The sequence below is a fragment of the Xiphias gladius genome, chromosome 10, assembly GCF_016859285.1.
Source record: "Xiphias gladius isolate SHS-SW01 ecotype Sanya breed wild chromosome 10, ASM1685928v1, whole genome shotgun sequence".
Taxonomy (NCBI): Eukaryota; Metazoa; Chordata; class Actinopteri; order Istiophoriformes; family Xiphiidae; genus Xiphias; species Xiphias gladius.
Window position 1 is genome coordinate 13,069,525 of NC_053409.1, and position 16,911 is coordinate 13,086,435.

At 44.4% G+C, this 16,911-nt stretch overlaps 2 protein-coding genes across 2 annotated transcripts; one reads left to right on the top strand and one right to left on the bottom strand.

Moving 5' to 3' along the window:
- Positions 1–139: 139 nt before the first annotated feature.
- LOC120795867 (protein FAM181A-like) lies at positions 140–919 on the bottom strand. The gene has a single exon (XM_040138101.1). It carries the CDS (start codon positions 917–919, stop codon positions 140–142), a length of 780 nt encoding a protein of 259 aa, XP_039994035.1.
- A 6,258-nt stretch (positions 920–7,177) lies between these two features.
- Positions 7,178–16,858, top strand: prima1 (proline rich membrane anchor 1). Its single transcript, XM_040138132.1, has 4 exons — positions 7,178–7,501; positions 8,295–8,436; positions 10,880–11,012; positions 16,759–16,858. Exons 1-4 carry the CDS (start codon positions 7,178–7,180, stop codon positions 16,856–16,858), a joined length of 699 nt encoding a protein of 232 aa, XP_039994066.1.
- Positions 16,859–16,911: the final 53 nt, after the last annotated feature.

The window sequence follows — 16,911 nt, forward strand, 5'->3', positions numbered from 1 at the left end:
CGAAAGAGAAAGAGGCTGTGCAGAACACAAAATGAAAATAATTAGTCCTATTTACATGTTAGTGTGTGTGTGTGTGTGTGTGTGTGTGTGAGAGAGAGAGAGAGAAAGAGAGAGAGAGACGGGTTCATTAGTAGAGTAATTAAATGAATCCAAACACACTGAAGATCGGTGACTGGACGGTGGGTTTGGTCGGTATGGGTTTGACCACAACATGTGTGTGAATTTTCTGTCCATAAGGATGCTCAGGTCTCTCTATCTCAGTCCCTGCTGCCTTGCTCCACAGTCCCAGGTTCGGATGGGGGACAACAATGTGACTGTGGAGGACCTGGTGTCCGTGGTACTGGAAGGGGCAGCCGCCGCACACACTCACACAGTGGTGAGCGGTCAGGTCCAATTTAAGCGTGTCTTTGTCCGCAGAGCTGCGCCGACTGGACGCAGACAGCGTGGCCTTTGCATCGTCACCATAACTCCTTTTCCTCTTTTCATTTTCACCGCCCTCCGATGTGCCTGCATGGCTCCTTTTCAATCCTAAATGTGAGTGCTCCCTCTTAGTTTGGGTCAACTTGGGTTCCTCCCAAAATGAAGCTGGTAGCTGGCGTTTCCTCATAGGCACCTGCTCCACTGCTCTCCCAACGTTCTCCACATCTTGCGCGTCCGAGCTGGCCTTTTCCGCGACCTTCACACTTTGGTGAACAGTCCCCACCGGTCTGCCGCATCCATATTCCGCAGGCCTGTGTGCGTGGCATCTTGGCACCCTGGAGTACTTCTGAGAGAACCGCTTCAGTTGTTTCTGGAGATATTTCCTGTGGTCCACAGAGCGTCTGCACGGAGCTGACTTATCCAGGGCCGCCTTGATGTCACTGGATGCCAAATTTACAAAATTCAGCAACGTTTTGACCTCACTGTCTGCATTTGCCATTTTTTTGCAAGATCTTATGAAATCAGTCCATGTTAGATCTAGTGGCCCACCATCAAGATCTAAAGGGAAATCAGATAAAAGAAATTTAGGCTTTGCGTAATTACGCGCAGTAGGAATTCTGCAATCAAGGCTAAACGGAATGTATTGCATCTTAATTTATATTTTTTCGGAGAGTAATAACCCTTCCTACTCACCACTGCTGGATGAATCCAGGCTCGAAGTCGCAGTCCAGGCACAGACCTCTCCCCAGGCTGCAGTAGGAGCACTTCAACAAGTTGAATGAATATAAACTCCTTGTAGTTATGGTGCTTCCCTTGAACCAATCAGCGACCCCAGGCCCCTCACAATGCACCCCAATCAGCCTCCAAGCGCCCCGGTATCGAATTCTTCACCATTGCAAATTGTTGTCATGGAGATCTGTTAAAAGCCGCTGAGGGGATGCGATATTTCTCCTACACGGTGATTTCTGCGCGGTGGCCAAACATCTCCCGAAATCCGGGGCGAGCATGAATAGAAATGAGTCCGAATTCTGCTGAAATCCGCGTGCGCTCTAACTTACTCCTGGAGCTGTTAAAGTTGAGTTTTTAACATAGATACCCCTCATACCCCCCATACCCTCCCCAAGAGTGATGTCAGCTGTAGGATTTGGTGATGGGGGGGGGGGGGGATCTAAAGAGTGCATAACCATGGAAAGGGACTTGAACGCTCAAGAATCTTGTCTTTCTGTTTGCCCCCTCAATCGAGCGACACAAAGGCTGAATTACTCATTCAAACCTCGCGGGACAAAGGGAAAGGAGCTGGATAGCACTCCTGCATTTGTAGTCAAACATTTAGAGACTTAAATCGAGTCGTCATGAAGGAGAAAGAGTCGGACAAAGCCCATAGAATTGCCATCAGCAAACATTTTCCTGTGTCATATTATGGGGTCTCCATGGCTCCCCCTGGCCCGCGGACAATAGCACAAGTTTGCACACTCGAATACTGTCACCCTGCCAACGGCAACAAGGGCCCAAAACAGGACAATCCTCAGAGAAAGCATGGGCTCCGCGGGGAAGGCTGCAATAGAGGAGGAAAAGGGGAGTTGTGAAATGCTAATTGAGCTTCATCCCCTTATTGAAGTGGAAAAAGGGTACCTATCGTTCCATTGAGCCACAGCAGCAGCGGAATGAGATGTGAGGAAACTGTTTGTCTGGTGAGTAACACCTCATGCTTGCTGCTGCTCTCAAAGCATAACATACACCACGGATCACTTTTGCACCAGGACACAGAATTTTCTTTAAAGACAATCTCTGCAGTCTACATCAAGGCTATAGGCCGTTTGTTTAGAGTGAAGTGCAGGCTCATGATTGATTGCCTAAGTCACTCAGTTTAGGGTTGTCTGGGGAGAGCCCTGCAGGTCTATATGTGCTATGGCTGGTCTATCTTTTAAGGCGGTGCATCCCTCTTGTTCTGGAGAGGCAATGGGACCCTATTGTCCTCCTCTCTTCTTCTTCCCTGCACCTCTCTGTTCAGCTGAAAAGGCCAATTAACAATGGAGCTCCCCCTCCCCTGGCCCGTCACCCCACTCCTGTGCTTTTGAAGTGAGTGAGAATGAGAGAGGGAGAAAGAGGAAGCACAATAGCATCCATAAATCTCACAATGTGTCACTGTTCTTGTGCTAAGACAGGTGGATGGGATATTCGTTGGTCATGTCAGATGTGTGGTGGGCTGAGCTGATTTATGGAACTCCGGAAAATCACCAATCAACCAACTGACAATTTTCACTCATTTCTATATTTACCTATCCACTAATCCAGTTGGAGAGGGTCATTGGAGTCTGTCTGTTCTCGTCATCAATCCACCTAACAGAGACAGACATGCAGACAAACAAGTTACAGTTTCACTTTAACTGCTGCGCATATGCGCCAAAGATATGCGCTTAACTTGCATATCTTTGGTGCACATGCAAACTGCACCTGTTTGGGCTGTTTAGTGATGTACAGTGATGTAACAAGAACCATTATTCCTCACTGTGTTTGCATACTGTAACAGAAATCTATTTCGTAGAGGCCCAGTGGAGCTCTGTAGTACAACTGAAATCTGACTCTGTCTGTACTAGCTCCTTGGCAGAAGCTGCCCATGGTACATCCATTAGAGGAACCTTCTATGGTAGGTATGGGCACTTTTTTTCAGTAAGATAAGATAACACAGTATTGATCCCCAGGGAAGACATATGGTGTAACAGCAGCACAAGGCACAGAGCAGACAAAGATACAAGACGGATAAAACAGGAGCAAAGGAAATAAAATATGGAGAGCTAAAGCATACATCAAAATTAAATAAAAGCTATATACCGTATCAGGGTGTAGAGACCCATAAAGGTAATAGCTTTCTATGCTGTAAAATGTGACTCATTTAAATGTAGAAATATCAGAGGAGGATTTGCACTCTGTGTGTGTAACACAACACATGTCCACAAATTCCAGGAAATGGAGGGAACTCATCTGAAAGAATTTTATTTCGTCACACCTCAGATTAAAAACGAACGACTCCACACTCAGCAGCGTTGTTGTTAGAGATTGTGTGGGCACATAAATGCTAATCAACCCCGTGTCTTCTGCTCATGTGAAAAGATAAACATATTTTTGGGGGATCAATCTTTAACTCTTAAAGACATTTGAGATTACTATGAGATTCTTAAGGACGGGGAAGATAAGTTGCGACATGGATCTCTGTAAAATTCCACCTGCAAAAAAGGATTTTGAAAAAACTGTTATAAAAAGGAAGCTCAAGTGTTAAACAATGTAAGGACACACTTGTATTAAGGAATATGCACTCAGTGGCCACTTTATTAGGTACGCCTGTACAATCTATTGCTATTCAGTACAACAGCTCTGCCATTAATTCTACTTTTCATCTCAGATTTCATTGACAGTGTCGGAAATGTGTACATTCAATGACATGTTTATCACCAAAGTCATAGTTAAAAGTGGTGTTGTACTCGACTGTACAGACTGAGGGTTTTTTTGTGCTCCCTATTTACATACATGAGCGGGGGGGGGGCAGAATATTAGAAACACCTCTGAATATGATGCAGTCAACACCACCACTGACTATGACCTCAACGCTAAAACGTATAATTTCATTTACACCTCTATGACAGTGTCAGAAAACTGACCCAAAGAACATTACAGGCATCATAAAAGTAGAGTCTATGGCAGAACAGTTGGGAGAACAGGAGAAATGGATCACCTTCACTCCAAACAACAAGGATGTTATCATATCTGGTTATGGATAAATCGAAGGACAATGTGGACATTAAGACATCAGAGGGAGAAATGTTTTCCTTATTTGGTTCCCATGCTTTGTTTTTTTTTTTGTTTTTTTTTTTTCTCTTTTTGTAAAATATTTTTCAACTGTTTTCAATAAGAAGCTATATCCTAATTCAAAATAAGTACAGGAGTACACAGTAGATAGACAAGACTCCAATATTCTGTAATGTACTTACATGGAAAAGCTAATATCATGTGTTGCCAGACCTTTCCACTAGATGGCAATCTACCTCCACTGTGATAAAACCCAGCTGGCCTGTTACAATAAAGAAGAAATCCAGCTAAAGATTGATGCAGCTGAGTTCATTTTCTCTGAACATTAATAATCCTTACTTGACAGAGGTTTTTAAATCCCTTTTTGTTTGATGCAAGTTATATTTTTGGGCTCTGTTCTTTTGAAGAGATGCTGATGATTAGTCTTGGCAAGAATAATAACACTGAACGACCACAGTAATTTTATTAAGAGCTTTTCTTATCTGGGTTTAAAAGGGCTGTGATATATGTTGAGGCAGGTTGCTGGTTGTCGGAATGACGTGAGGCAGCAGGAAGGAACCAGGAGGATGTAGTGCTTTTCTCTTGTCAGATAATCGATACTGGGACAGACTGTAGGAGAGGATGGACGAGCTGAGCTGCTGGGCACACCACATGCCGAGCCCAGGCTTGTGGTGTACTTCAAAAACTCAGAAAAATCTCTGCATTGTACTGTATGTGCAAATGCAGTTTTAACAGCAGCTGTGGATTTTCCACTCTAAAAGTCATCCACAGCTCTTATGCATGAGCTCACCCCATTACTGTCTGTGAAGAGCTTTTTGATAGGCAAGAGATGTGATAAATGCTCAGCCGCAACAAAAAGGCTGTAGGGCTAGATGCTGAATCCATTGATCTTAATCCAAAGTTGTTTGAATAGTTGGCTTAGATGCTATTTGTGTTATTTGGAATAAGCAGGCTGTGACACAATTGGCAGTCATGCCGGTTATTTAAACCACAAGCAATGCTTTCAAACAGAGGACGAGTCATATGGGTACAACAAATGATTGTGGATTTATGAAACTTGAATAAGCAATGAAAATGACATACGGGCCGGGTAGAAGGTTTGTGCACTGAGAGGACAAACTGTCCTGCTAAAAAAGACATCTCAGGTTCAAGCATAACATCCGCTGAAGTGCCTTTAGGCAAGATAATTGATCCCCTGCAGTTTCAGGGATGATGCCGGTGCTCCATAACAGAGAGCCATGTAGATGTTACAGAAGGGGAAATGACTCAAATCGAGTTTTCATAATTAAACTGCGGATTGCTTTCTCAATTAATAAGGTAATCATTTGGCCTATATAATGTCAAAAAATGTCAAAAATGCCCATCGCAATTTTCTAAAGCCCAAGGCCCTGTCTCAGAACCCAAAGATATTCAATCTAAAGCAGTGAAAAACTGCGAATCCTCTCGACTGAGATGCTGGAACTTGCTACGGCTTGTATTTTTTTCTTGTAAAATTACTGAGATTATCAGTCGTCAATTGATTAATCGCTTAATCGTGTAGTTGTTTCAGCTCTAAACCTCTGATCAGTGAAGTTACTCATTTTTAATACTTTCGGCACCTAGACTAGTTAGGAGTTGGATTTTTATAAATGTGTCGATGAATGGTGATGCAGTATACAGATCCAAAAAAAAATATTCTTCTGTATCTGCCTCGGTAGCTGTCAAATGACACTAAGATGAGGTGGTATTTCCACTGTCAGTCAACTGTGTTAGTAAATCCCAGTAAACTGAATGTCACGTTGGCTCTCTAGTACCATGTAGGACATGGCTGTGAGCTGTGGGGTAATTTCATAACTGTGCCTAGTGAAGACCACCAACAATATTATGCAACTCTGCTCTCAAAAACTACCCACAGCAGTCTAATTCTTTGCACTCTGGCCCACGGCACTCCCCCCCCCCTTATATACTATATCGGTATGGTGCAAAAGGTAGAGTGGCAAAAATAAAAAATGAAGTTTAGGTTTAAAAATAAACGGCTTATAAATATCTTATAAATGTCTTTGTTGTTGAGCATTAGCAGTAAATGCCAGGTTGCATCAGTATCGTTGATCTCAGCCTACTTTGGGACATTGGACCGCAGAGTGTTCTCGCAGGCACACGGCACATCAAACATGGGAATGGCAGTGTTTTCAGTCGGTAGGCGTCTTGCGCTCTCTCTCTCCACTCGACTTTAATTCGGTCTAGTACGCGTCATCCCCGCGGACTCGCCTCCGCGCATTGTGGGCTATGCGTTCTGCTGGCCGGTCCACTATAAAAGAACAACAAAAACAACAACAACAACAACAACCCCCCCAAAAAAAAAAATCAAACCTAAACAAGCAAACAAAAGCAAAACCTTACCGACGCTTTCATAACCACATCCCCTTCGCCCCGCGTGTGTGTGTGTGTGTGTGTGTGTGTGTTTTCTGTGGTGGTGTGTGTGTGTGTGGGGGGGGGGGGCGTTCTGAGAAGCGGAGGGTGAATTTGTGCGAGCACTGAGCGCTGTCAGGGGGAGCTGATGTGAGCGCCGCATCAAGTGTGCGGTTGTGATGCTCCCGTATAAAACAGCCCGCTGTATTTTGGCACAGAGGGGGACGCATCCAGCTCAACCCTCGGCTCTGCCCTCCGGAGTCGCCCGTGCACTGTTCAGCCTAGATAAGTTGAGGGGATGTGTGATCCTTTTGTGAGGAATCCGGCCGCACGATATTCCTGAGGATCTCTCTCTGTTGGTTTTTTTTTTTTTTTCTTTTTTTTCTTTTTTTTTCCTTCCTCCTTCAACTTCGATGGCTTGAGTGGCCCATTTGCACTCATGCTCACAGCCGAGGAGGGATGTAAGGTACGGGCCGTCTACCGCCCTCACATTGCACTGAGTAGCGGCGTGATTCAGGTCGCTATCTGAGTGCCAATAAGAAGCCAAACTACTTTCGAGATGTGAATGATCGAGATTTGCTACTCATTACACCGGCTCGCCTGTCCTATGCTATCGACAACGGGATTTCAAGAGGAAAATGATTGTGGCATAAACTATTTCTGGAGGCGCCTGTCACAGATATCGCCGCTGAACTGGACAGGGTGGATGGTTATTTCCCACACAGTTCAAGCCTATGTATACTGCATTCATTTGCTGGAAACGCTGCCTAGTATCTTCGAGAACAGCGCAAGAGGAATGCTGGTCCAAGATCTAATGCCATTCACTTTAAGTTTGTGGCCTTTTTTCTTCGGTCATTGCCTTCTCTCACTGTTTTTACTCTCATGCCAGGTAAGGATCATGTTCCGGCGCGCCACTCGTCAGTTTACGCATGAGAAGAGGTTACACTGATGTAACCGGAGTTTGATTGAAGCTGCGGCTGACATATAATACCTCGCTTGTGTGTATACACCAGATGTTGGGGTCACCGGTCCAGGGCGCACCTGTGTTTAGGAGATGCTGACAGGCATGCATGTGTAGAGTTTCCAGAGAGGCATGAGAAATATATCGACGCGCAAGTCAACTCACATCCACACACAGACCCGCAGCTCTCTTGTAGTGGGAACATGGAGTAGCCGACTGTGTTTTTATGATAACAGTATTCAGTTATGCCACCAATATCCCTGCAGCAGGCATATGTTAGTGATGAGTAGTCTAACCTCTGCCCCGTGCTGCTGCCTACAGATAGTGGTGAGCTGTTGTTCACACGCACACAGTGTTGCCAGGGTTCATGTGTAATGTGATCTGCTTGAGCATCCAAGTCGGCCCACGCACGCTCCTCGGGGCAGCCTGCTGCCCACTCTGTTGGTGGGTGGTTTCTTGCGGAGAGTGGGCTGCAGCCATAGACGTGATACTATTCTGCATGTACTACATACAAGCCCCAGTGACAACAACACTGGAGCAGCGATATGAAAAGAATGCTGAGAGGATGTCCACAGTGCTACCAACTAAGAGGCTGCTGAGTGTTCAAGAGTCTCCATTTGTCCTGCACAGTGTTGTGCTGATGGTACATCTGAGTAATGCACTAAAGGACAGAGCCTCAGTCGTTTCAATCCCTCTCTCTTTCTCTCTCCCTTACCATAAGGGAGAACTCCAGAGGTCATGCTCACAGACTGTGGCGGAGAAAGTTAGTGAACAGTGCCAGCTGGCATGCCACTGTAGAAGATACCCTCCCCTTCCTCCGCCGCCGCCTCCACCCCCTCCCCCGCGGCTACTGGGCACCACAGGTAAGACTCCCGGGTCACACCCCCAGGTCTCACACCTGTCTCGCTCCAAGTCTGTCTGTCTCACTCTGTCTGCTTTCACCCCACAGTTGGATCGCATTCCTAGCCAGACGCAGGTGTCAAGAGACTGGCTAGTCTGAAAAAATTGTTTGGATTCGAAGCGTTTCCTTTTATGCACAGGAGGAAAAATGTACCATCGAACCCCTGAGATTTAGTGTGTGAGTGCCTGTGCAGGGGCGCAGTTTTGCACGTGTGCGCCTGTGCGTGTGATAGAGCCAGCAGGATGTTGACAGCTGAACACAGGACTAATTTATGCTGGGCCTGACCTTGGGGACTACCCAGCTGCCTCTGAAATCCATGCCTGCTGGGCTGCCAAGCTCAGTGGTTCAGTGGCAGGGTTTCCCCCGGAGGACCCCTGATTAAAACATAGATGAGTTAATTAAATTAGCTTTAATTTGATAGAGATAAGGGGCTAATGAAGCAGCCCAATAGCTCCAGCTTCGTTTTGAAGTTGAGCTGCGGGCAATAAGGGTGTTGTGCGTTGTGCGTGGTAGACCTTGTATACAATGAGTGTGTACATCTGTGTGGATCCAGTGCCTGTTGCGGCAGTTTTCCTCCCGACGCTCCCTCTTTTCGTCCCACTCTGAGATGGTATATCCACTGACAGATAGGCGAACATATTTCACCAGCCCGCTCGCTGAAAGTTGGTGTGATTTGTATGTCGTCTCAAGCACCTTAATGAACAGTGCACTGAAATATGGGACAGGCGTTGCTGATGATGCAGCCATTCTGAGCTATTACTGTGACTCTTTAGAGTCATTCACCCTGAGCCCTTAATATCATGAGTAGTGAGAAGTACTTAATCATCAAAGTCTCAACAGACAGCAGTGTAAAGGCTTTAATCAATCAGTTTTTTTTTTTTTTTTTACTGTCTGGTCACTTCAGATGGACCGTCCTTTTCCCCTGACTCACCATGTGAGCTACCGATGAATCCAGAGTTATAGACCCTTCTGTGATTGTTGTCAAGGTCACTGCATAAATGCTGCCAGGACCATCTGACTGTAAACTAAGGTGGGGGTTTGAATGCCCAATTACGGCCAATGCATGAGTGGTGCGCTGAGCTCTGCATCAACAAGGGTTTGGTGCGTCCATAACCAGCAGTATGTCATGATAAATATGATAAGCAGGCCTATTCTCAATCCTTTATAACTTTACACATAAATCTTTCCAGAGGATGAGGACACCATGAATAATTCACTTAAAGGGAGTTTTTTTCCTCAGTTTTCAATTTAATCTATACAGGCGCATAATTATCTTCATATTCCTTCAGTAGCCCAATTTGCAGGATGGTTAGAGCTGAAATTTGCTTTAAACTGTAGTCCTTAAAAATGCAATGAATATGCATAGCTAAAAAACTGGGACAATGGCTGAGATCGTATCTATCTGCTAAAAGTCTAAAAAAAAAAAATTGAGAAATTGGCACTGTAAGTAAGCATCTGTGTGCTAAAAATGGTTTCCGAATTCCCTTCAAAGGAGTGTGCTTTATCACAATGAAGTAGATCCTTACCACTGACGAATTAAATCCCACAGCCGTTGACAAAATGCAGGATTAAAATGAAAGTTTGGCTGAGAGGAGCTTTTAAATTCAAAGTGACTTAAGAAGTGGTGTGCTGTACTGGGAAGAGCCGTGCCTTGTTATTTGTAAATGTGCTGCGTTGGAAAATCTACAGTATTACGAAGGAGTATTTGTTGCTATGGTGTAAACCCTTTCTCTCATTCATACCAAAATAACACGATATGCAGGAGTTAGGAGTTTGCTGTTGTATATGCAGAACAGTGTATTTTCTCAGGAGCAGGAAACTGGAACAAACCCGCATTCATCGCTAGATAGATTGATGTGCACATGACTAAACTGATTTATGGATGTGGGAGAGCATCAGACGCTGCAGAAAGAGAAGAGACAAGTTCTGCATTACAGACGCGAAGTTGCTGATGCACATACAACATTCCTGGTGAGTGGTCTCACTCCGAAGATCTAATGTGGCAAGAGCAGGAGGTTCCCGCAACAGTAATTGGTGTGAACAAGAGTGCTGGTGTAAGGGAGGCTGACGGAACCTTAAATGATTCATGGTGTCGAGTTAGATATCTTTGAACATTGAACCTAAGACCTACAGATCAGGCGAGGACGCAGCTAATTCCCAACTCAGAGAGCAGGGAAGGAAGTTACCGCCATGCTGCTCTGTTATTGTGTAGTAAAACAATCACTAAGGATCTAATAACAAGACTTAACAAGACTTGTGTTGTGGCTAGAGTGGTCAGCATTGTAATCATAGTTTTGATTGTGATGTGATTTTTCGGATTTATTTTGTTAAATACCTTTCTGTTCCTTCTCGGCTTCTGTATCCAAATCTCTCGCCTCCTGCCCCCTCTTCTCTCTTTCTCTAAGTGCCAGAGCCCATGGTGCCCTTGTTGAGGCCCTGGTGGATGGAGATGGACATTATAGTGCTTGGAACGGTGGGCTGTGCCTCAGTGGTCTTCCTCCTCTCAGCCATCATCATCTGCTACAAGGCCATCAAGAGGTTGGATGTCACTTTTCTCTTTGCTCTTTTCTTGTATTATTTCATTTAAATCTCACTCCTGCGCATCTCTGAAACGGTTTAAATTGAAATAGGAACTGTCACTGGCAGGTTACTCAACATATCATGTGTAATGTGACCCATGGGAGAATGTGCTATCTCTCCTGGCTTCGTGTTAGAGTGACGCAGGAGGCTGCGATGACCCTTTCATCACCCTGCTGGGTCACACTCAGGTCAGAGGTTAGCTAATGGAATTGGTTGTAAATGTCACTGAGGAAGATCCACTACAGTGAGTCACGCAGAAGCATCCTATACCCTAAATTTATTGAGTTGCATGATGACCTCACGTAATGATACTGTGTTGATTTTAATTTGCATAAGTGTCCCAAGCTTCCTGGAATGGCAGCTGAGGTTCATGAACATGAAAGCACGATGTGAGCGGAGGAATCCCAAGACGCTGTTGTTCCACCGGGAACTGTTGCCCCCATTTGGCTTATTAGAGGGAAGGCTGCGTGAGGTTTTTCGCCTGCAGCACAATCCAGACCCAATTCTCTGTGTGACACTCAGGCAGCACGGTGTCACACATGCACTCTGACATCCATGTTAATGTTCCCAGACATTTAACAAACATACAGACATGTCCACATCATGCAAAGCACTGCATATGTACAGAGGGGCATGCAGAGAGGATACTTGTGTGCACCCATCCATATACACACAACATCTTTACATAAATACATCATCTTGGCATATTTACACACTCTATAAAATATGGCTCGAACACTGACTCTCACACATTCATGTGAGAACAGCCACAGATGTGCGGGCTAAATTAGGGAGCCACTTCTATGTTTTATTTATTTGTATTTAAATAGAATTTGTTTCGTACCTTATTATATTTATGGGACTATATTAAGCTTGCATGCCAGATATGGCTCTCCTCAGCAGAACTCTATTTCTCCTTTCTTTAAACAACAAATAGGCAAAGTCAGGCAGCGGAAGTAATGGGTAGTTGGCTCAGGACTTCATTATGGCAATTCTCCAACCCCCTTTGTAGCCAAGGGGCACCTTTTTTAATGCAGCAGTGGTAGGAAAGTGTTGTTGCAATATGGGCTCTAGCCCCAAACCCAAGTCATTATTTATGAATTAATTTGCGCAGTCATTCAGTCACAGGCCACATCTTTTATACATGCAAGCGGGTCGTGTCCTGAAGCTCTGTGGGCTCTAGACTGCAGACTTTGTGCCACGCCAAGCTCCCCTCCACTCTGAATGAGAAGGGAAAAATACACAGGTCCGGCCAGACTGGCCCCATTACACATTCATTAGCCACCAGCCAATAGGAGAGCAAAATGTGATTCTTTTAATATTTGTCATGGATGCTCTAATCATCCATCATTCCTGAGAGGAATGGAGAGGAAACAACACAGCGAAAAGGACAGATAAAATGATGTCTCCCAAAGCAAGTAAAGGCAGTAATTGAGCGTCTTAGTCAATAACAATGTGAGAGAGGGTTTGTCAGTGAGAAAAACACAGTCAGTTATATTTAGCCCTTCCAGCCCCTCAGTGCTCCGGGCTTTCCCAATGAAAATTAGCTGGCTGAGGGCCAAGGCCTGAGCACCACAGACAGCAGAGGAGCTAGCTCTGCAGGTCCCAGCCCTTCTGGCCTTTTGTTATGTTTTATAATCTTTGTCTGCCAGTCATCTGTCAGACGCAAAGGGGGCTGGAAAGAAAAAGCACTTCCATACAGTTCTATTCAGAGTCCACAGCACCAGGGAGCCTGGTGTGTGCAAGCATAGAGAAGAGGATTCAGACACATGCTGCGTTTCAGTGTTGCTGTGCCATCCGAAGCAAAAGACATGATGCTGCAGTCTAGGCTGTCAGCCATCCAAGAAGCCAAAACAAACAAAACTCAAACTAACTGACTGATGAAGCTAGATGCTTTTACCAATCACTTAGCGCTCTGGGAGGCTTGTCCAAAGACGGATAATACATCACAGCTGGCCCCGTTCAAGGGCGATACACCACATCCAAAATACTCAACCAGAGATACAATAAAAGGCACATAATTGTCAGGCGAAAATGGTTTAACATCCAGTATTTACTGATACATTATTAATCTCCTCTGTTTTATTTTCAAAATTACTGTACCAGCACCTTCAAAACTGGTGACAGATTTTTAAAGTCTGTTTTTTAATACTTTTTCTTTGAACTATATCATGTTACTCTAATTTCCAGATGGCTGGAGTAATTGTAAACAGCTCAACACATGTCCCAATTTCGCCATGATCCATTCCTGAAACTTCATACAGGAATGTGCGCTGTGATTGCACAGCTTTGATATGAAATATTCATCTAACCTGTGCAGTGTTGTGTTGCCACCTGCCATGTGTCAACAGCATGGCATCTATTATTGAAGGCCTGGGTAGAGGTCGGTTGAAGGCCCCAGTCCTCTGCCCTGTATGGTGGCGCCAAGCGACATGGTCAGTCTGAGCGGACCTTACATCCTGGGAGAAATAAACAGGGCAGAAACACCTTCCAGCAGGCCTTAGATCACCAGTGTCAAACAGAATGTTTCAACATAACATGAAATACTGACCCGTCAAAAATATTCAAAATTAAAATCATTAGTGAGCTCCAAGAACGCTGCATAACATTAAATGAATATCGGCCTCACTGACTCCCTGTTCCAAGAAGAAGAATTCCCAGACTGGCTATAAACAATGCCATCTGTCCCTTAGAGAAAACTTTGGTGTATCCCAACTCCCTTAGCTGCAGCAGCATCAGCCAATCCCCCCCACACACACACACACACACACACACAGACACACACACACACACACACACACACACACACACACACACACACACAAACGAACACACGCACACAGCAGAATGTGTTTCCACCCTGAGGCTGGACACTTTCTTTTCAGGCCTTCCCCAGGTCCCACGGGGACACAGCAAGCAGCATCTGTCCTACATGACCAGCATGTATCCCTCGTGTCCTGAGCGTTACGACCCCTCCCAGCTGACAGTCCCACAGGAACTTTTTTTTTTATAGAGCCATTAACTCACATTTCTTCTAACAACCCCTAACCCCTATAAATGAAATACAGAGGGCGCAGTGTTCACTAAAAAGCCTGTTATTTATTTTGGGAAACAGTTATTGGTAATCATCTTGCTCATACGTGAGACTCCAAAATATTTAACACAAATATCATAATCAATCTGAGACTTTACCATGCCAAAGAAAACTCAACGAAAAGTGTTAAGCTTCAGTTAATAGCAAATCTAAGAGTCTGCATTCATGCAAGCTGTTCTTTCACCGGCACACCGGTAACATCAGCATGCTAACACGCTGACAATGACAATGCTAACATGCTGATGCTAAGGAGGTGTAATGTTTACCGTGTTCGCTGTCTTCTGCTAATTAGCACTGAACACAACGTCATGCATTTTGCAGGTACTCGAACCGAAGTCTAAGAAAAACATAAATTTTGACTTGATGATAGCACTAAATGAAAAGTCAAGGAGTAACCAGATTTATTACAGTTCCATAATCCATCCAATGGTTTTTGAGACATTTCACTCAAAACCAAAAATTTGAACTCAATGTTGGTGCTGGTGGAAAAAGTCAGATGATCACCAAAGTCAGGTCTGGTTTTGTCCTCTAGGGAACATGAATGTCTGTATAGGATGGCATGTAATAGTAATGTAATAGTAATAGTTGTTATATAATATATTTTAGTCTGGACCAAAGCGGAGGGCTGATCAACAGACTGAAATTGCCATTCCTACAGCAATGTCGCCAGCATGGTTAAAACCTTGCAGAGGAGGCATATCTAGAGTTTTTATTATTCACTGAAGCAAAACCTTTTAATGACTGTTAAACATCCCGAGAGTGACTTTGGTGACAGATGAAAGTTCTTTTCCTATGTATCTTCAGCTGAGAAAAGAGGATGGAGTCAAGCTGAGTGGGATTTCTGTGGAGCTCTGATGAACACAGGAGGTGAAGGGACAGAGGTGATGCACAGCACTGAAATGACAGCTGAAAACAGCTGAGACTGGAACAGCTTTAAAACCTGACAGCAACAAGATGGTTCTTTAACAGGTGTGGCAAAATCAGATTTGGCTTGGATCAACCAAAGAGGACAGCTGACAAATTGAGTTGACAGCACAGGAATTACGAATAAATAGAGCGTGCATGCGTATGAAAAAGTCCTGATTGATCATTTAGTAGATTGACACACCAACAAGAAAAGTTGCTGTTAGTACCCATATCTGATGAGATTTAAAGACTTTACATCACCTTTTTGATTCTGTTTTACAGTCTCAAATTGATTATGATTCAGCAGGTGTCTGCGCAATTACATGTGAGAACACAGCAACATGAACTATGTAGAAAATGCTACAACTGTGAACTGTGTTTGGTTTTTACTAAGATCTTGTCAAAGGTGTTGATTCAGATCCATGGTAACAAGAAAAACACCATCAAACCATAACAGAAAGAATATAATGCAATATTGTACAAAAGCGCCACAAAGAGCTAGCCAGAAATGGCAATTAAGGGATAATGGCACACGCTAAAATGTAGTTTAAAGAAACACAAGTAGAGGACAGTCCTAAAGTCGGTTACCTAACACAGCAACATCTGTCTAAAGTTGGCTAACATTACCAACCTGGCTAACCATTCCAGACCAAAAAGGCTGTGGCAGCAAAACCCCTGAGTGTACTGAATTGAACTACGATGCATTCAGTTGTTGTATGAATTCAACCTCACTCATAAAAGGAGGGTTGTGTTATTACATTTTCAAGGGTCTCAACAAAAAGAGAACATAATAAACTTCACACATGCAGTTTTTTTTCCTGTGGAGCTGTTTTATTCAATTGCATTATGTCACTGAGAAATGAGCTAATTTCACCCAATAAGGATTCCCTCTCTGCGCGATGCCCGAGAAAAGAAAACGATTTGTGCTGGACTGGACTGAGAATGACTGTTCGTCAAAGTTGGGCCGGCCAGCCGGGGCTTTCAGTGGAGAGGAGAGGAGACGCTGAGCTAAGATGTCGCTCAAGGGTCCTCTGTGCCAGTGAAGGCACTGTACAGTTGAGTGGGACAATGACTGTACTAACTGTATTCAGATCTGTCTCTGAGTTACATAAGCCCAGGCAGGGGAGAGCAGCTGAGGGGGTCGGTGCAGAAGCCACAGTACACTGGACAAATATAATAACCACAAAGGCACAGAGGAGTGCATGAAAAGGGTGGCATTGAATGATACTGCTCTTCACAGGCCAGTAGCAGCAAGAGGATCATGTGTTGCAGCTTTATTTTGCACCAGAACGTACCCACAGAAAGGACAGAGTATTACAGCGCAACCAGTGTTGAGAGGGAGTTTCACAAGAGGCTATGTATCGATGTTATTCCCAAGTTGTTGTGACAGCCACACACATACTCATTACGTAGCGGGAATATTGCATCCACCAGCCAGAGTAGGTAATTTCTTTATCCCCCGTGTTGCAATGTGTCCTTCCCTCCTGTCTCCTTGCAAAAGTGACCTTTGAACGTTGAGCTTATTAGAAAGGATCGCTGAGAGCAGCGTATCCACCCAGAGCAGCCTGAGAAATCAAATCAGCCTAAAGGTTAACAGTCTAGAAACTCTGTTTAATGACATGGCCTTTAGCTGAGGGCGAATGTAACATCAAATCTCTCTTGACAAGGAATTCATTCTCACTTTATGAAAATGTTTATTCGCAGGAAACCACTACGAAAAGAAGAGAACGGGACGAGTCGTGGGGAATATGCCATGAGCATCCGTAACAAGAAGGCCATGGGTACGAACAACACTGTGGTATAGACTGTCACCTGCTAGACGCAGGGAATGACATCCCCATTAACGTCTCTCACCTT

Excerpts from the sequence above, each read along its gene's own strand:
- LOC120795867 (XM_040138101.1), bottom strand. The coding sequence starts at position 919 with ATGGCAAATGCAGACAGTGAGGTCAAAACGTTGCTGAATTTTGTAAAT.
- prima1 (XM_040138132.1), top strand. The coding sequence starts at position 7,178 with ATGATCGAGATTTGCTACTCATTACACCGGCTCGCCTGTCCTATGCTA. Across the intron at positions 7,502-8,294 it reads TGTTTTTACTCTCATGCCAG|GGAGAACTCCAGAGGTCATG; the intron begins GTAAGGATCATG and ends CCTTACCATAAG. Across the intron at positions 8,437-10,879 it reads GCGGCTACTGGGCACCACAG|TGCCAGAGCCCATGGTGCCC; the intron begins GTAAGACTCCCG and ends TCTTTCTCTAAG.